At 35.8% G+C, this 20,983-nt stretch overlaps 1 protein-coding gene across 6 annotated transcripts in view; it reads right to left on the bottom strand.

Moving 5' to 3' along the window:
- Positions 1-20,983, bottom strand: part of LOC127425354 (nuclear transcription factor Y subunit gamma) — a 34,414-nt gene that overhangs the window by 2,986 nt on the left and 10,445 nt on the right. For 2 of the 6 annotated variants that reach the window (XM_051671269.1, XM_051671270.1), the window contains exons 2-7: positions 16,618-16,727; positions 15,269-15,337; positions 13,494-13,607; positions 9,256-9,351; positions 4,301-4,477; positions 2,145-2,216 (exon numbers count right to left, since the gene is read on the bottom strand). In XM_051671269.1, coding sequence (XP_051527229.1) covers positions 2,145-2,216; positions 4,301-4,477; positions 9,256-9,351; positions 13,494-13,607; positions 15,269-15,337; positions 16,618-16,716 — 627 coding nt within the window. In that variant the 5' untranslated portion in view covers positions 16,717-16,727. Of the gene's footprint in view, positions 1-2,144; positions 2,217-4,300; positions 4,478-9,255; positions 9,352-13,493; positions 13,608-15,268; positions 15,341-16,617; positions 16,728-20,983 lie in introns of all 6 variants that reach the window. The other 4 variants (XM_051671271.1, XM_051671268.1, XM_051671273.1 and 1 more) reach the window with 4 other exon arrangements.

The following is a 20,983-nucleotide window of genomic DNA, read 5'->3' as shown; positions in this document are numbered from 1 at the left end:
TAATTTTGTGATGAGCTTGTGTTACAGTCACCCATTGTTGAAGTGTTGTGTTGTGCATTCTTGCCTTTTTCTGTTAGTTCAGTCATCGCAATTTGAATAACACAACAGCCGTCTTGCAATCTTGTAACACGAACAATGAACAATATCACATTAATTAATCCATTGGAATACACTTCCAATATCACTTCTCTCTCTCCTCAAATCACCACTCGCTCGCATCTCTCCCCGGTTTTCTAATCATGTGCGTCACACATGAAACCAGGCTTCTTGCGCGCATTTCAGATTAGAAGTATATACAAAGTGCCAAATGTGAGATGAATATCATTAGATTTGCTTCGACGACCTGAAATGTAGCTTTGTCAGATGCCAAAAAAATTTTCATTGAAGAAAAAACATTGACTATTAAAGTGATAGAAAGCATTTGAATTATCCATCAGTGTTTTTAAAATTTGCTTAAAGATGGAACATTTTTAGTTACCACAGGCTCTAATGTAATATGCAAGTAGTGCTTTCCATTTAACTTTGATCGGATCTCTATCCGATCACAGTGGAGACACATTTGACAGCAAAGTGTAAATGCAATCCAGCTAAAGAATATCCAGATACTATCCGGATATGAAATGCATGTTAATGTAAGGTGTAAATGGGGCCTTAGTATGTAGTAATCCACTACATATTCATCATTATTTCTCTAATATTGTAAACAGATTACTTTACGAATTACTTAATTGAGAAGTAATCACATTACTATTTACTTTAATTTTGTTACTTTCTAAAACACTTTTCCGCTCAAATAACTCAAAATAATGTCCATATTTCTTTCTTATTCATTGTTACACACAAGTCATACACTCAGAACTTCTCATTTCTCCTTCACAATGACTTGTAATTCATGTATTCAACATAAATAATATATCAGAAATAAGCATAACCCTAATGTACTTAAAAGTAATTAAATTATTTGAAAGTTAGTAACTGTAATCTGATTACAAGAATTTAAAATGTAATTCATTACACAACTTTTTATGTGCCAAAATGTAATAACTTTTCAATTGTATTACATCTAACGCTGGTCATAATTTACTCCCTCATACCCCTATGACTTTCTTTTGTGGAACACAAAATGACATGTTTAGCAGAATAACACTACTCAGTCACCATTTACTTTCATTGTAAAGGTTAAAGGTGACTGAGGGTGCCTAGCATTTTCCTTTTGTGAATGAAAGATATAGTCATACTTCTCTGAAACATGATGGTGAGTACATTGTCAGAATTTTTATTTTCAGGTGAACTATCTAGTTTTTTCTTCAAAAAAATGTAATGTTGGGTTGATCTCTTTTTATAACTGAAAGCATTACAAGGTTAATTCTCTACTTTTAAAAATCAAATCTATTATAATCAAGCATATTAGGCTCCAAAGCCAAAGTGTAAAAACAGACTTCAGATGATATCATTAGAAGAGACTGCAGTGAGTTTTTAGCAAAAGGAAAGGATGTTTGTGATTAAGACATCGTGGCTGAACCCTTAACGATACTGCGTTACTACAGACATCCGCAAATTGCTGTTTTCATATGTAATGGCAGTTTTGATTGAACATTTAGAAATAGTAGAATGTTTCCTTTAAATTCTCACTTTCAGTAACCATAAGATTGCAGCTCTAATCAATAAAATCAGAGTCTGCGGTCTCAGTGCATAAGAGGGAAAATGTCTATTGAATATTGCTAAACTAAGGACTGCCCCACTGTACAGGATCTAAACCAACTAAGCTATAAAATAATGTCCTTTCTTGTATTTGAATATACCACAACATCAAACTGCAAATGGTCCATTAAAAAACAAATTCTTCCAACCACACAGTATAAAATACAAACAGCCAGTAACACTGACTGACCTTCAACCACCTGCACTGTATTACCATACCACCTGCTATTGTTTACTGCATTGTTTAATGTATAATACATCCGATGTAGTGTATCTCCCAGAACAGGCAGAATTGTTTTGACCATTGTTTGTATTGTGTTTTGCAATATGAGTTCTTATTCAAACGTCATAATTGGACTAAAAAAAAAAAAGATAGCTCCTTTGTGTCTCAGACAAGGACTTTTGAGGAAATAAAAAATATTTGAGGGGTTTGGGGTGTTTACCGTAATAGGGGTCACCTGTGATTGAGCGACCTGCACCTGCTGAAGCTGCTGCATGGTCGTTCCCTGCAATACCTGAGGAGGAAGAGGAAATGATGCGAGAGAGACAGAGGGGCAGAGAAAGAGAGTGAACTTAACATTACACAAGCAAGCACATGCAGCGTGCATACTCAAACTTGAAGTAAAAAGCAACAAAAAGCGCTGTGAATAAGAGGCAATGCATTGAAAAGTCACGAAAGTGTAAAGAAATTAAAAATATGTGTACAGAAACGAAAAACATTCACACCACATCCAAATATATGGCATGAAAAACAATTTTAAGTGAAATAATGCAACTTTATGAAGTATGAACACCACACTGAATCCGTCGTTTTGTTTTTATTTTGAAGCTACAGCCATTTTTTTTAATTGTCTTTTAATTGTCTGGATGGCAATAATTAATAAGTAAAAAAAAAAAAATTTTTTTTTTTTTTTTAAAAACAACAACAGCAAAATGGCACTGGATACACTTCATGGTGCAAAATAACTGTTTGTAAATTTAAACTTTTTAGTCGCATCTTATTTGGTGTGAACAGGCCTCAATTGAGGCAGAGCTGGAAAGAATAGCAGAGATGAGTGAAAGCTGTGCTGTGGTGTGAAATGTAAAAAAAATATTGACAGTTGGTGGAAGTGGTGCATTTTAGGCAACAATGCACCAAGCAGGTGGTAAGGTGAAGCTAAACCATCTCTCTATCCTCAGTTATGAATTTAAAACCCCCCACTAAAAACCAAGTTCACTTAAACTGTAAAAAGCACAGTGTATAAATAGAGCACATGGTGAGATAGGTCCCAAAATGACTCATGTTTAGTTGAAATTCTTCAATAAACATGTGGAAAAGAGTTAATGTAGTTTTTCTTCTCTCCACTTTCCTGTATAATTTATGCACTTCACTCTGTTTTTCTCTCACCTAATTTCCGTAACATATTCTTTCCCCTCTCTGTATACATTTATATACACACATTTGTCCCAAGCGTTCCAAGGTGACTGCAGCAGACCAGCTTTGACAAGTCAGCAAATTGCAGGCTTGCTGAAGCAGCACTGACCCTCAGAGAAAGAATGAGGTCCACCACAGATGAGAAGAGTGAGAAAGCAAAGTGAGGAAGAGAAGGAGATTAAGAGCACACCCAAACTGGAAGTGGAAGAATTAAAACAGAATGGAAAGAAAGGTTACAACAAAGGGGTCAGGTTTTTGGCAGGTTAACTTTGGTGCTTGTCTTGCTATTGAAGACCATTCAAAAGAAGTCATGTATTCTGACTACAAAAATGCTTGTTCAAGCAACATTTAAAATTGCAAATATTTTTTTATAATATAGTAGATGTTGTAACTGGGCCCATTTCTTTTCTTAGAAACTCTTCGGTGCTACTGTCACAGCACATAAACTGTCAGGATAGTCGCAAAAGGAGAGCTTGGGACAAAGGAAACAAAGGGAAAAATAAAGCAAAAGTGCAGAAAACAGAGGGAAGGAAAAAAAACAAACATGGGCAGAGAGAAATATTGAATTAAAGAGGAGAGGGTCGCCGGGTTCACGCTGAGAGACTGGACTGATATTACTTGAGAAAGTGACTGGACTCTCTGCTGTTCACCTGATAGCAACGTGCGAATGACACCTCTGGGCTTTCAATCATGTTTCAAATGATCCTGTAATGGGCTGATCAGAGTAAGCAGGGCTCAAGTGTGGGTTGTGTGGGAGAGTTGGTACGATAAAGTTTCAGGTACCTGTACACTAGACTGTAGTATAATATACACTAGGGTGATTTCAAGGGCAAACTTGGAGGTGGTCGTCCTCCTACACCTCCCTTTAAAGGGATAGTTCACCCAAAAATGACATTTGTGTCATCTTTTACTTCCCCTCAAGTTGTTCCAAATCTAAAGACTTTCTTTTGTGAAACACAAAAGGAGATGTGGTGTGCAGTCACCATGCACTTTCATTGTATAGAAAAAAGATGCAATGAAAGTGAATAGTGACTGAGGTTGTCAGTCCCTAACATTCTAAGTAACATCTCCTTTTTGTGCTCCACAAATGAAAGTCAAAGAGATCTGAACAACATGAGGGGGAATAAATGCAGTAAATGAGTATATACGGTGTCCTTCAGTTTGTGTCGAGTACATGGGGATTACCTGGCCCTGCTGGGGCTGAGCGATGATAATCTGCCCTGGTTGTAGTGTGGTGGCGGTGGGAGTAGCCACCTGCTGGCCTTGCTGCTGTCCTTGGACCTGTACTGCGCTGGGCTGTTGTGCCAATGTGAAGTAATACTGGACTGGCTCAGTCGGGGCAACAGACTGACGCACTTCCTCCTAAACACACACATGTTTTTTTCAGGCATTTGTGATTACTGTACAAGACATTTCAGGAAAAAATAAGAAAAAGTCCCACACATTTGCTTGCAAAGAATCTGTAATAATTTTTAATACAGCAACATTTCAGTCTTACGACCTTCATCAGGCATGCAGAAAGGTTGTAATGCCTGACTTTTCTTATCAGTGCATATTTTCTAACATACCTGCTGATGACCAATCAGTTGTGAAAATTGAATGAAAATTCATTTTTTAAATTATACATTAGTCCAGCATAACTAGAATATTTATTAAAGTCTTTAAGAATAATTTATACATTTCCATGACTCTTCCAAGCCTGGAAATCACAACTTTAAAATTCACTGATAAATCCAGGTTTTTCATTAAAGTTGCAACTCAGATAAATTTAAGAGAACATGCATAATCACATACATAAACACACATACATGAATTTAGAGTTTATAACGCCTATCTTTTGGTTACATCTCCATAAATTATTTTAGCTCTGTAACACTAGAGGCAGGATAGAGAAGGATAAATAAGTTATAGGCAAAAGCAAGACCCAGTAATGCATCTCTAGTAGGAACAGAAACAAGACCTTCAGCTACCGTCAGTGGACCGAACACCAGGCGGTGTCCAAAATCCTTCAATCATCATTCACTATTTCCTATATAGTGAATGGCAGTGAGTGCACTATATCAGCAAGGAGGAACAAAATGAGTAAATTCAGACGCTGCTGTGTAGACCAAGCGTCGGAGAGAGCTCTGGAGCTGTCGCAGAAACAACTTTGTCATAAATGTACTTTTATATTACATGTACCTTACTTTGCAAAATAACACAAATAATAATAATACTTGTTATTCTAATTAAATGGTGTATATACAGTACTGTGCAAAAGTTTTAGGCACTTAAGATGTTTCACAAAAACATTTGTCTTAAGATGGTTATTTATATCTTCAGCTTTAGTGTGTCAATAGGAAAAATACATTTTAGACTCCCAAACATTAATTTTGCAAATAGAAAAGATCAGAATAGAAGAACAGGGCGCTCTGCAAGAGATGGCATTGCCACCACAGAGCCCCCCACTGAACATCGAGTCAGTCTGGGATTACAAGAAGAGACAGAAGTAATTGAGACAGCCGAAATAGATAGAAGAACTGTGGCAAATTCTCCAAGAAGCTTGGTACATCCTATCTGCCAACAACCAATAAAAACTGTATCCAGGTGTAAGTAGGAGAATTGGGGCTGTTTTAAAGGCAAAGGTGTTCACACCAAATATTGATTTAGCTTTTTTGTGTTTACTGAACTTTGTATGATGTTAACTGATAAATGAAAACTATGTATGGCATTATTTTTGAAGACATCCTCACTAAGCAACATTTTTCAAAAGTGCCTAAAACTTTTGCACAGTACCGTATATACAATAAATCTTCATTCTGCTTGTAATTTTTAATATATTTATAAAGATTTTAAAAAACTGCATACGTTTAATAAAAAAAATACATAAACAAATACAATAACGTGTGCATATGTTTTCAAATCTTTAAACTCCAAGATAGCCAACATTTTTGGGCACAGATATGAGACAACCATGGGCGCATAGTACCCTCATCCAACCATAAAACAGCGCTAAAGTTATCATAACCTAAATGTGATAACCGAATATTTGAATCATCCACAAAATTATAATTTCCACTGTGTGCAGACTCCTCAGTTATCACCTCAGTTAATTATTTAGTGAAGAAAGAATTCTTCAGCTTAATGGCAAAATAAAACTCAACTAAAACAATAACGTCATCTATATAATTTCATCTGTTTAGATAAATGATACATTTTTACATTTATCTGTACAATTTTGGTTCACTATATTTTATGTTATTTTAATCAAGTAAAAGCTTTGCTGCAGAGTTTTTAAAATCAAATTTAAGAATTTTTAAGACCTTTTTCAAGACATGAACAAATAAAATTAATACCGAATCCCCATACCAAAACAAACCAACACAATCTCAAAATAAATCATGTATAACAGACTCTTATTTAAACAGGCAGGGGCACACATTCAACATGGCCTTACCAATGCTTATAAGTAAAACAGGTTTGGCTGTATGCAAGTTTAAAATAATCAAGACAGGTTTTACACATTTAAATCACATTAAAATTGGTTTATGTACCATTATATAAATAAATACAAATTAGAGGTCGACCAATATTGGATTTTGCTGATCCGACAATGTGTTGAAAGAAAGCCAGTTAGTCTGCCAATAGTTTTTAAAACTGGTAGCCTATATTAAATGTTGTTAGTCTTCATGTGATGGAGAGGGCCAGACAGAGGCTACAAGAGTCCAAATTGAATTTAATTGCAGATGCACTTTATGGTGCAACCAAAATACCAATAACCAGAGAAAAAAAAAAAAAAAAAATGTATTCATAGCGCAGATCTTTTAACTTTAAAGACTGAAATACACCAGGGACTCTACAACGTATTACAATTTAAACAATTAAAAGTAAACATTGTCATATTTCATCAACACTATATCATCATCATCATCAACAGTTGATCTTTAGTGATAGTTTGTCATAAATGTATGATATGGCTTAATGATTGTGAACTGCACTGCAACAGCTGAAAACACTCACAAGCCCCGCGTTCTTGGATAAAATACAACAGTGACACGTTTTTACTTTGAAGGACGCAGCACATGCATTTATTTAATTAAATCGCATTCTTTTGAAGTTTGATAATCACATTAGGTCATATCAAAATTCCTGTCTTTCCGCCCCCAAATTTAAGACATCTTTAAATAAAATTAAGACTTTTGTTCTATCATTTAAGATATTTAAGACTTTTTATGACCTTAAATTTTGGAAAACTGAATTTAAGACATTTTAAGACTTTTTAAGGATCCGCGGGAACCCTGAAGCAATGATTTGTCAAAAAGTAAAACAATACAGTCAGTATGAAATAAAATTAAAGGGTTTAAATTACCCAAAAATGAAAATTCTCTCATTATTTACTCACCCTCATGCCATCCCAGGTGTGAATGATTTTCTTTCTTCATTAGAACACATTTAAAAAAAGCGAAACGATCGCTTTTGGTGCAAAAAATATAAATATTTAAGTACTTTTTAACTATAAATCATCGCTTCCGGTCAGCAGCAGTACGTGCGTGACATAATCGCGTTGGCAAGTTCACGTGAGAACAGACGCACGTGCGACATACCCGGAAGAGAAGTGCTGTATACAACTGAGTAAGAGCAACGCTGTTCAGAAGCTTTGTTGGTTTTATCTATTTTTTACTCACAATGGGGCATTTGTGTGCTCATCCTGGATGTCTCAACTAAGAGAAAAATGTGAGATTGATTCATAACTTGCCAACGTGAATACGTCACATGAGACTGCATGAACTCTGCCCTCTCATGAATGTGCACAGGGCTGCTGACCGGAAGCGATGATATATATTTAAATAGTACTTAAATATGGATCTTTTTCACAGCAAAAGCAGTCGTTTTGCTTTTAGAAGACATTAATCAGTGGAGTCGTATAGATGACATTTATTCTGACTGTCTGTTCTTTCTTAAGCTTCAAAGATTGTATCCCCCTCCACTTGTATTTTAAGGACCAACTAAGCTATTTTTCATCAAATGTGTTCTGATTAAGAAAGGAAGTCATATACACCTGGGATGCCGTGAGGGTGAGTAAATGATGAGAGAATTTTAATTTTTGGGTGAACTATCCCTTTAATGTATGAAGCTGTAAACTGGCATTTCTTGCTCGCGCTCTCTCTCTCCTGCACGCCTCCCTCTCCCAGCTCATCAGTCCTCCTCGTGGTGGATCATGGGGAATAAACCCTCGGATCGGATGTACACTTGAGATCAGAGTGCATTTTAGGTAAGAATGAGTGAACAAATGTAGGGATTGAGTTGGTCACTCAGAAATTCGAAAACTACTACGAAATGGCAAACACCCGAAATAGTGCACAATACTGTATATTGTGGATAGGGGTCTTTTTCGGACAGGTTCACACTCCCCCGCAGCATAATGGCAGGCAATCAGCTGTGCTATTCTAACACGCAAATAACAGGAATATCTAAACTGTATTTCATCTGGATGCTTGATGCATTTCTGAAGATTTTTTTTGTGACAAAGAGAGTAAACACCCCTCTCCCAGCTTGGTGATGTCACAGCTGAGAGTGTAGGATGTTTACACACCTGGTCACACACTCATAAACATGCAGAACTATAAAGCCAACAGGTTGGATAAAAAAAAGTTTGTCTAGGGCTTTGATTATTAGATACATTAGTGAAATTCTGCAGCACAGTTCCCTATAAATGTGCTGACCATTGGTTGTGTCTTCTCACTGTGACATTTGGAGTCACTTTAAGTGACAGATTTGTTCAAACCTGCAATGCCTGAAAAAATGAAAGTTCACTTTAAAGGTGAAGTGTGTAATTTCTGACGGGACCGAACGTTACAATCAGAATACTGCCATTTATTGCACCAACAGACCCATTGTGGTATGGCCACATTAACAAAACAAACATGAAATAAACAAAAAAGTTACACCTGCTTGTGCACAGACAGGATGATGTTCAGGGGAAGCAGAGTGCTGCAAACATCCGACTGAAAGCCTTCACAAACCCTACACCTAGCTTCCAGTCAAGGATGTTTACAGCGCCCCAGCTGCCACAGACAACAGTGCACTCATATTCTCTTCCTACACGCAGATGATCTTAAAACATGAAGACACTGATCAAGAATCATCCTTTTTTTTCGCACCTGTCGTTTCGGAGGCTTGAGATCATCTCGTGGGACGATATCAATGAGGAAGTCAAACTGGTCAAACTTAGTGATGGCCATGGCAATATCATTCCTCTGAAAAACAGAAAACAAGATCACAGAATAAGAGTAAAAAAACAAAAAAAACAAAAAGGCATTCATCATTGCAGTACAATAAACAAACTAATAAATAAACTAATAAATAAGGGCTATTAATTGCTAAAAATGTATTAAAATAATTGCATGATATTCCGATTAAATCACAATTTACCGCCTATTTCAATATTGTACGGTTCAGGAGGCATGATTAATTGCATAATGTTTTTAACATAATTGCACTAAATTGACAAGTTAAATTGACAGTCCTAAAGAAAGAAAAAAGAAAAACAAGAAAGAAAACCAAGAATGAAAGCTAGAAAGCAAGAAGAAAAGGACAACAGAACACAGACATGTATAAAAACTTCACACAAGTTATCAACAGGGTTCCCACTGTTTTCAATCAATGAATTTCCATGACTTTTCCATGACTTGAAAGCTAATTTCCATACCCAAACATTTAGCCTTCCATTCAGAAAAGGGCACCGAAATCACAAAACAAGAACAAAACCACACCATTGTTTGATAAAAGTTAAACTGAAAACATTTAATTTTAAATTTTATCCATACAAACACATTGCATGAATCCTAAAATGGGCGGGGAATTAGCAGCACTTCGTTGTCTCTAAGGGTGCTTTCACACTTGGTTCGATTGCTTGGACTGCACCCGGGTTCCTTTCCTCGCCCCTCCCCCTGCTGATCTCTGTTCACATTACATTATTTCGGTCCGAATATCGGGAAATGGAAAAACCAAGGATCTGGGAAGTTGAAAGGCTCTAGAACCACCCCTGCCCGCCACCCGCCAAATGCGATGAGGCCGAATCCAGTTTGCAAGCTCCTCGTCCAAATGTATTTCATGCGCTAGTAGTTTTGCTCATCTACCCGCAATAGGCGGGCGACCTTTAAGATGTCTCGGAGTGACACATGACAAGAAATGCTGTTAGACAAAGACACGTGCTTGAAGAAACACACTTATTATATTTTTAAGAACAGTCAACAGTCAAAAGCCGTCAATGCTCGTGTCTGATTCGCTGTTTGTTCAGAGGCGTGCAGCACGAGCCTGTCTCGTGGAACAAGCGCATGTAAAGAGTTATCACTTTTTTTCTCTGTTTCACTCATCTGAAAACTGTTTGCAAGAATAATGTCACCTATAAGAATGCTGCAAATAATCTCCGATCATCTCAGGAAGTGCTGTGAGTTTAGTTTGCTTTATTTCCACGGACCAGTTTGCGCTTAACATGCACTGTGAATGCAAATCTGCAGGTTCAGTAATATATTTCTTTGTGTTAAAGAAACAAAGACGAAAGTGATTAAATTATAAAATAATACAAGACACGTTCACCTTGAACCTAAACTGAGTTCCATTTTATTTTCTTTAGGCAGCATTAACTGTATTACCAAAACACAATACAAAACAAATTCGATAAGAACATGCTTTTTTCATTTAGTTTCAGGTCCAATTTGAATTTAGAAATGTCTTATGTTTTTCGTGCTTCAGTAAATGAATTTAAAATTTATTTTCACTGACCCTTGGCAGGGGGATTGACAATATAATCATATATCGCGATTATCGCTAAAATATTTTTTACATATCGCCCAGCCCTAGTTCACTTTCATGATTTGGTACAATTGCGTTCATATCAGCAGCGAAGTGTACTGGAGTTCACATGAACCAGACCACTTTTTCAAGTGGACTCTGGTGCGGTTCCAAGGTGCGCACCCAATTTCGGAAAACAGTGTTCACATTATCCAAACGAACCAAACTTTGACGTCATTTGAACCCAGGTGCGCACCAAAAGTGCTAGAGTGAAAGCAGCACCATAATTGGTCAGGTATCCTAAACAACATTATATATTTAAAAAAAACATGTGTTTTTTTTTTTTTTATCTAGTGCAACGTAACACCCTGGTTAAATATTTTAGGACAGAGCATTATAAATTAAAATATCTTAACTATAAATAAATTTCATGATTTTTCCATGACTTTGATGATTTTATTAATTTCCATGACTTTTCCAAGCCTGGAAATTTTAAAATTCCCTGATATTTTCAGGTTTTCCATGACCGTGGGAACCCTGTATCAACCCGTCTTAGTGAACAACAGTTCCACCATCACACCCCACAGATCGCCTACTAATGGTATTTTCCACAGGATATTGGCTGCAAAGACCACCCGTTGTCACCCCCCTAGATCAGCGTTTATTTTTAGCACCATGATGAATATCTGGTGGTGAAGGGTCACATCCATGCAGTTGTTCCATTGACGACAGTTGTCGTGGCGACACTGTTTGGCATGATGCCTTCACAATGGAACTGTGGGCCAGCTGCAAGCTCAGAAACTGAGTGCTAATACAATCTGCATATTAAAAAGATGCTCTACTAGTCATTACAACTTTGTTCAGCGACAAAACCTGTTTCCAAACACCATGTCGGAAAATGGTTGTTGACATGGGTTTCAATACTGCAGGCTTTTGCCCTTATTCTAAAGACAATATTTTCATGAAGCTGTTTAACGTGGTTTGCTTATAGAAATAATCCCATTTATATTCATATTTACTTGCTATTTAACATTGGTAAATGGCTGAAGAAAACATGATAAAGCATAGAGTTGGATTGTTGTATGTGTGGCAAAATAGTAGAAATTATGGAATAATTTATGTATTAAAGGAATATTCTGGGTTCAATACAAGTTAAGCTCAATCAACAGCATTTGTGGCATAATGATTACCACAAAAAACTATTTTGACTTGACCCTCCTTTTCATAAAAAAATGCAATTACAATGGATGTAAATGGGGCCAATTTTTGGAGGGTTTAAAAAGGCAGAATCAGAAATGTGAAGCCCATAATTTTATAAAAGCAAGCACAAGTTAATTCTTCTGTTAAAACTTGTGTAATATTTGAGCTGTAAAGTTGTTTAAATCGTAATTTTTACAGTCATTTTAGGGTTTGAGTTTACAGTGTTACATTATTATGGCAACAAATTTGTAAAATTGGATATAACTTTACAAATAAAAGGTTAGTAAGCGATTTTAGTACACTAAAATCATGTTAACGTATATTTTTTTACGTCTTGTGGCTATACTTTTGAAAAAGTGAGTATTTTAATGTTTATGGATTGGCCCCATCCACTTCTATTGTAAGTGCATTACTGTAACCCAGATATTTTCTTTTTTTTAAAGCGAGGAACAAATCAAAATGAATTTTGAGGTAATCAACTTTAAGCCACAAATGCTGTTGATTAAGATAAACTTGTATTGAACCCGGGATATTCCTTTAATTTGACTATGCTTATTCCACATGACCTTATTTGGGTTAAAGCAATCAGATAATGTTTTTATAACAATTTCTGATTCAGTATATTGTCAATAGTCGGATTATTGCTGTCCATGTAAACACTGCTTTTGGTTTTATTAATATGCTTCTTAAACTGATAAATAGATGACGTTGATAAGCTGCCTCTGATGTTTTCCTGTTGCCATTTAAAAAATATTTCAATCAAGGCTTTTAGGGAACACTGTAAGAGAATTGGTTAGGGTTCATGACAGTGTTTTTGACAGCACAGGGAGGTGAAATGAGAAAAAAAATAAAATAAGTGGGTCATGGCAGATGTACTTTTAGACTCAGCTCTATGTGCTGGAGTGGAACAGAGATAAGCCCTCGGGGGCTTGTGTGAGGGGCTCTTCCCATAAAAAAACAAGTGTCATGGCACCAGCACACTTTTCTTATTTTTTAGTGTAATGGTTTGGACCTGTTAGAGTGGAGCACAGAATACTATTTGAAGGACTTTTAGGGACTAACAAAACATACCACATTTCATAGAACCATGTATGTACAATTTTTATGATCCAGTACGTTCAACTTCAGCTCCATTTTAAGGAGTACTAAACATCAGCAAAGTGTTTCTAATTTTCTTTTAGGCCTTTACTTCATGTAACTAGTAAAGGTATGTAGGAATGTTTCTTAACACTATTTCCAGAAAAAAATTGACAATTTGACAAAACATTTAAGGGTATGATAGTTCAGAGGTGATGAGTTTATCATAAAATGCATTGGGTTTATCTGAGTTTTTCACCTTTAATGAGGACAGCAAAATGTTCAAAGGTTAACAGGTCAATGGGAAGTATGGAAGGAGTTGACTGACCTGTAGTGTACGCCGTTTGTTGTCCTCAGTGTGGATCCAGGCTCTGAGAGTGAGCTCTGTGATGAAGATTTGTGCTGCTTTGGCAAACAGCACTGGTGCTTCAGCACTAATCATCTAGAGGGTTACCAAAGCCAGTTAATAGAGAGGAAATCGAGTGATGTCAACAAATAAAAAAACAACACAAAACCCTATCAAAAGACTCATTACCTGAATCCCAGCCATGCCCACTATCAGACAGAAATACAAACCCATGCTCTGGTGTGCTAAGGCATCACATCCTCGGACCTCCAAAATTATTTGTTTCTATGAAAACACTCAAAACACCAAAACGGATCCATGTGTGGCTTTGTTGTTGATTACAGCAAAATATTTAATCACTACATTAATTAACCTCTATATGTCCTTGCAAAACGTTTAAGAACAAAGAAAGCACTTCGGGTAAAAGTGCCTATAATAAAATTTTATATTGGAATAACAGAAATGTATGTTCACTGTTGAGGCCGCTGCCATTTTGGTTCTTTTGACATGATGTCCCAATAGTCAAGTCAGACCTTTCATAGAATTCAGAGTTTACAACTTGTAATTACAAGTTCTACGAAGACGTAAGCGGTTTTTACAAGTAGGAATCTCATAATTACTTTGTTCCCGACGTGATGTGAATGCACCAACAGGCATGTTCCCACCATGAAGGTGGTTTCGAAAATAAAAAGACTTAATTCATTCTATAATGACAAATATCAATAAAAATGGTTTAAATTTTTTTAAAAAGGACTATTTTACCACAAATTTGTGTGTGCTATTTATGTTTATGCTTATTACAGTATTTGTTTTACTGTTGAATCTTTGCTCGTGTCACCTGTATTTAAATCAGTTTGAATAAAGTCTCCCATGCGAAGTGCTATTTGTAGAGTTGATTCCATTTCAAATCAGTCACTTATGAGGTTCCATGACCTTTAGGATGCTGCCTTAGTAGGAACAGAGCTATAGTGTCCTTACAAGCTACGTCATGGTCTGACCCAGGGTCTTGTCCATGTTACTTCTGTTGAGCTCTTAATTGCCTTGGCTTTTTTAGTTTAACTCTCTTTCCACTCTAAGCTGCAGGTTATTTTAAGCATCTGGACACCATCCTGACCTGATGTCTACTTCCCATACGGCTCTGGCCTCTACTCAAGCTGTGTGACAAGATCATGGCCTGTGGCCTCTCGAACATCAAAAAATAATTGTCCATTGCAACTGAAAACAAAGTGAAGAAGGTCTACCTGTGCTAGTGTTAATCTAGGTCATTTCAGGATCAATACAAGTAGTGAGGGTTAAACTGTCTAATGAATAAACTAGCCCTTATTTCAAACTAGGAAACAGCACTATATAAGTATCAGTGCCATGTTCTTTCCACCACTTAATACTTGGCTTATATTAGCATCTTAACTGTATTGGTACCATGCTCTCATTTAAACTTGACATTTCATTTATAATGTTCTTATAATTTGCTGTTAAGGAAGCCTCTGGCATAACCAAGTAAACATTGCAATTGACCTTGGTGAGAGAATTTTTTTCTTTTTAGTTCTTAGAAAATGTCTATTCAATATTTATTCACTAACCAGACTGTTTCACAGAAAAGGGCCAGATGCCTTTGGAGCACATAGTTGTTAATTATTCCACACAAATGGTGATTTGGTTTAAAGCAGCCAAACATTGCGCTGCTGCTCTCTTAAGAACAAGAGACAGGAAGTGTGTTGCCATGATTGATTGTGTTGATTCAGCTCAGCCACTCTTACCTTCACATCCTCATCCAGTTTCATAATTTTCTTGATGCGAGCAAGAGGAAGCTCTTGCACACGGAAATCCTTCTGAAACAGTGCGGGAGTGTGTTAGAGGAGAATTAAGCTATTGAATCCTAGTAATGGACAGTAGTTGGAAACAGACACTTGATGAGGTGATAGACACGGTTCTAACTCTTTTGGACAATTAATTTTAAATGGCATTTTCATGACCGTTCCAGCCATTTGTGATTTCTGAATATGCTTTAATAAAATAATTAGATTCAGTCCGATTCGCTAATTAATCATGCAAAATAATGTGAACCGGTTTGACCAATTAATAAAAAATAAAAAAAACGTCTCAAGAGAATGATTCGCTCACAAACAGGACGTCTCTATGGTTTGCAAGCAAGTTTTACTGCACAAGATTAATATCTAGCCATTAGCCAACGCAACACCTTATAGCACAACATAACTATAATATTAGAGTTTTTATTTATTTCTATGACATTTCCAGTCTTTTTTTTCTTTTTTCAATTATTAAATTCCATGCAATGACCATACAAACCCTGTAGGGAGATGACTATGTTTTTTCCAATATAGACATGATCTGTTTTTACTGGAGAGGCCATGTCTAGACTGAGTCTGAGTGTGAAATCAATGAAGCAACAAGAACAACATGTAAGCATCTGTGCATGTGTTTGTGATTAAAAGGAATATTCCAGGTTCAACACAAGTTATGTTCAATCGACAGCATTTGTGGTATAATGTTGATTACCACAAAAATTAATTTCAACTTGACAAAAATGTATTTCATATAGTTTTTGCTTTAAAAAAAAGGAAAAATCGAGGTTACAGTGAGACACTTACAATGGAAGTGAATGGGGCCAATTTTTGGGGGGTTAAAAAGGCAGAAATGTGAACCAGATAATTTTATAAAAAATTAATTCTTCTGTTAAAACAAATGTTTTATTTGAGCTGAAAAGTTGTTTATATTGTAATTTTTACAGTGTATTTTAGGGTTTCAGGGTTTGTTGACATTACATCGTCATGGCAAGAATTTGTAAAATTTGATAACTTTACACAGAGAAGGTTAGCAAGCTATTTTATCACACTAAAATCATGTTTACACACATATTGTTTTTGTCTTGTGGCTATACTTTTAAAACAGTGAGTATTTTAATGTTCATAAATTGGCCCCTTTCACTTCCATTGTAAGTGCCTTACTGTAACCCAGATTTTTGCTTTTAAAGAAAAAGAGTTAATTTTTGTGGTAATCAATATTATGCCACAAATGCTGTCGATTGAGCTTAACTTGTATTGAACCCCGAATATTCCTTTAAATGAGAGGTAGGAGTAACCCTTACCACTGTAAGATTCCTGATCTCTTCCATGACTCTGGGCCAAAAGGACTGTAAGCTCTGCTGGGCATCGCTGCTCCCCGCTGCAAAAGAGTCTGCTGACATCTCCAGATCTGCTACAAAAAGAAAAGAAAAAAACAGAACAGAAGAGTAAACATCAGTTACTGGGTTAATAGTCATACATGAGCCCCATAATCTAGATTGGAGATCTTCCTACACTTGAGCTTTGACATAATAATCCACAATTAACCACAGGATACACTGTTTAGTTAGACTTGAGGTAAGCTGTGTGATAGCCTGTGCATACACCACAGTAAAATGCCTGCTGTAATTGTCGATGGGGCGATCAGTCAACTCAGCTGTGTGTAAACTATGCCAGGTATCCATGTCAAAAACCATGAGAACAAAGTGTACAATGCCTCCAAAACCTCATCTGTGACCTTCAGCCTGGAGTGTACATCTGCATCCCCAGACACTCCTAGAGCTTGACCAAATGTGGCGCTCTGACAGCACTGATGCAATGGACTATCCAAATTCAAACTAATGCGATATGAAAATGCAGAAGGCCTCGGGTGTCAGCACGGGAGCTCGAGGAGTGAAGCTGGCAGGTTACTATGGCATGTGAGAAATTCAGCTGTGTACTGCAGCCAGCCTGCCTGAGCTTGTGCTGCCGTAGACACTACATAGCACCTTTCTCTTTTCCTCTCTAGAAGAAAACAGAGGGCCAGAAATAGCAGGGTGGGGTGCCAGAGGAACAGGAGTGAGGCAGTAAAAAGTACTTGGACTCTTGCAGTTCAGCCATAATTCAATAACAAGACAAAGTGCCAAGGGCTTAATGGAGGGGGTGCAGTCACTCTGCCGAGCAGCGTCACTATGTGGGTCAAACTGGCGAGCAACACAGTGAAATGTGTGCGATCACTGGCGAAAAGTGGGAAAGAAGAGAAAAGGTGACCTGCTTTCATTTTTTTTACTCCTTTTACAAATATTTGAGCATTAGGTTGGTTATGATTAGGGCTGTGCCAAAACAATCATATATCGAAACATTGTGATTCTGTTCCTCACTATTAGAGACCGATAATCGTATTTCCAATACTCAAGCATTTTTCTTTTATCGGATATTGTTTTTGTAATATCGGATCCACCGATAACTTGCACCATCTAGTGAGAGATTGTCATGTGGTGTAACCATTAAGTAAGAAGTATTATAATACTTTCTTTGCAGCTTGAATACATGAGATTATAAACAACTTATTCATTAATTTCCAAAAAGTTTTAAAAAAAAATTTCAAGGAAATGTTTTTATAAATATTATGGAGTTTTGAGTCAAAAATATCAAGAATTTTACTCAGGGTTACACCACATGAACAAAATGTGTCTTTTCATAAACGTCAAAATAAATATCAGATGTTTTTTAAACATCTTCCTTTCTACATGCGTTGACTGCTGGGCGTTCCAATTTCTCCCATTCATTTTAATAGAAGTGGCCCGTCTATACTAAATAGTCTCAGTACCAATGTTTATCTCAGCAAAGTAAATACTGACAAAACACTATTTTACTGTGTTTTATAGTTTTTATGGTCAACATAAACAACAAAATGTCTACTGTTGGTTACACCCAAAGATTTTGATTTGGTGGACAAAAGCATTTTAAAATATGAATCATTTTTAAAATTATTTCACTGTTTATTTAAGAAATAACAATAAAAGATTATTCTGCACTAGTCATGCCAACATTCCTTTTTTCAGGAATTTCAGATTTTAATGAGACTTTCTTTTTTTGGACACCACATCACATTTTTTACTGTAAGCCCCAGAGAAAATATCAAAATGACTTTAAACTCAGCAATTGAAAAATGTTCATCATAGAAGAGGTGTATTCAAGTAAATGGTTTGTGTGAATTGCATTTTTTTTATGTATTTTTAATTTAACAGATGAGCGTAACTTCATTGACCCTCAGGACACATGGCCATAATATGCACCTGATACCCTCTGGTATTGTATTTTCTGATTAATTTTGTGAAAAGAATCCATGTTATGATCATGAAAAATATTTTTCTAGATCGCTCGCCCACTGCAGACACGCATTTTTTCTACTCCAATCTACTACTTGACCATGTTTGAAAGTGCATGAAACATTTTAAAACTTGTGGTGCAAGTTTCATGTGAACACAGGGAAAGACAAATCAAACTGCGACATACCTGTTTGCCAGTGTTTTCAGAAAAACCGGTGTCTTTTCACAGTGGAGAGAGAGAACTCGCGCGCTCAAGGTTGCCAGATTGCGTGACTAAATCGTCACCCTGGCAGCATATATCCAAACTGTACAAGTGTCAAGATTTCATTGGGGGATTTCACCTATAGAAATCTGGCAACCTTACAAGTCAAAATCTAATTCTGACCGACTAATCGCCCTTATTTAAAGTCTGTTATTTATCAAACATATTAAAATTAAATATTAAATATTTTACTTGCATGATTAGTTTTAAGTAATGCATGACACAACTGATCTATAGAGGATGGTAAGGAGAATGGTGGTTTTACAAGGGGGATGTTTTTTGGTATTTCTTGCAACAAGGGGGATGGCATCCCTTCGCATCCCCCCTCAACTCGAGCCCTGCTTATTCCAATGAACTATTTGCCTTTAGCCTATTAAACAACACCTAAACCTTTAAACTGTAGGTCTAGTTTAAAATGGAAGATTACATTCATGCAATGACTCCTTTGTCATTTATTTACGTTCGCCATTTAAAATCAGAGATTGTCAAATTATTTTGCCTATTATTACTGTTGTTGTAATTATTATATAAAACATATGGTATACGATTATTATTGCAATAAAAATTTTTCCAAATTTTTTCTCAGTTAATATTTTCTCTATAAAATAAAGATGAAGTTAAAAAAAAAAAATCGGTTCTGCATATTGGTTATAGGATTTGTAAACATACAAATAATATTTAACATATTGTTTTTATTTTTTAAATCAATATCAGTCAATCTCTACTCACTATATTGCATCATACTGAAGAAATAGGTCGTCTAAATAAGCGCAAACTCTGAAACTGACAGTACAGTGACCAGAGATGCTTCTGTGAGACTTCATGGGTGACTCTTAGGAATGGGTGATATGGTTAAAATATTTCAATATGTTTTGCCCTATTGATATATATCAGTAATTATGTATTTGCTCAGAAATGGCTCAAAAGTGATTTTCTTTTTAATCAGAGGAACCATCATTTAATCTAAACAGCCATTGTAGACAAGTGGATTAAATGTATTAAAAGTCATTGAATAAAAATGTATTTAAAAATAATAAAATGCATGTTCCCTCTGTTTTTCCACTAATTTAACACATGGGAGACTGATATCTAATAATTTTCATTGATATGCACATTTATAGTTTATATACAATGATACATAGTAGCTTAATAAAAAGCTTTATTTACCTTCATATATGTTTTATTTAAAAAAGTAACAAGGTGGAGCTTTTATTTTAACACTTTCACCTGGAGCTTTTATTTTGACATGGAAAGTGCTGCTGTGTGTCATTCACAATATTCCACATCTGGTGAAATGCTTTCATCTCATCTTTTTCTGTTATACTGTGCCACCTTTGTAGATTTGTATAATAACTTGTAGCAGTTACTAATGTTTGGAATTGCGAACGCTTAAACATGCAGTACTTTTCATTCACAATGCACGTGAACTGCTCTAAAATCGCTAAAAACACAAGCCTATGAGCCCTGTGCATGCAGAGAACAGCGCACCATCTAAAGCGCACAAAGACATGTTAATCTGTCTTTCATTGCGGCTTTTTGCAGTTTAATAATAACATATGACTATAAAGCCATTTTGATGTTATTTTGATTATGCAGCCCTGAATGATAGTGAAATTAGTCAACTGATGCTCTTTATGAAACTAAATGGCCAAATAAAAAGCATATTAAAATCATCGCGATATTCACGATATTGCTGAATATTATATATCGGCAGCAAAATCATCATGATTATATCATAAATTACTCCCTTATTCTCATTACTGCAATGCAAAATAGATGGTCAACATGATATTACCGCAACATGAAAAAAAATATATATTATTTACATTTTAAAGTATTTATACATCATAGTAGTCCTACATTAGTGTGGCCTTTAATATTAGCTGAATTTAATTTACAAAAATCATTGTAATGCAGTTAAAAAGAAAAAAGAAAAAAAAAGACAATCATTATTGGAAACAACAGACCTAGTAAAAGTAAAATGTCTGGATGCATTATGATGATTATATTGGGGGCAAAATGTGCTTAAGTGTCCTGAAAATTATGTCAATGCAAAAAACTTCATGGTCCTAGGCTTTTTTAGGCTTCATTTTCTTT

Source organism: Myxocyprinus asiaticus, chromosome 34 (assembly GCF_019703515.2).
Source record: "Myxocyprinus asiaticus isolate MX2 ecotype Aquarium Trade chromosome 34, UBuf_Myxa_2, whole genome shotgun sequence".
In the NCBI taxonomy this organism is placed as follows: domain Eukaryota; kingdom Metazoa; phylum Chordata; class Actinopteri; order Cypriniformes; family Catostomidae; genus Myxocyprinus; species Myxocyprinus asiaticus.
Note: the sequence above shows the minus strand (reverse complement) of the source record. Positions and strands in the feature narration are given on the sequence as shown.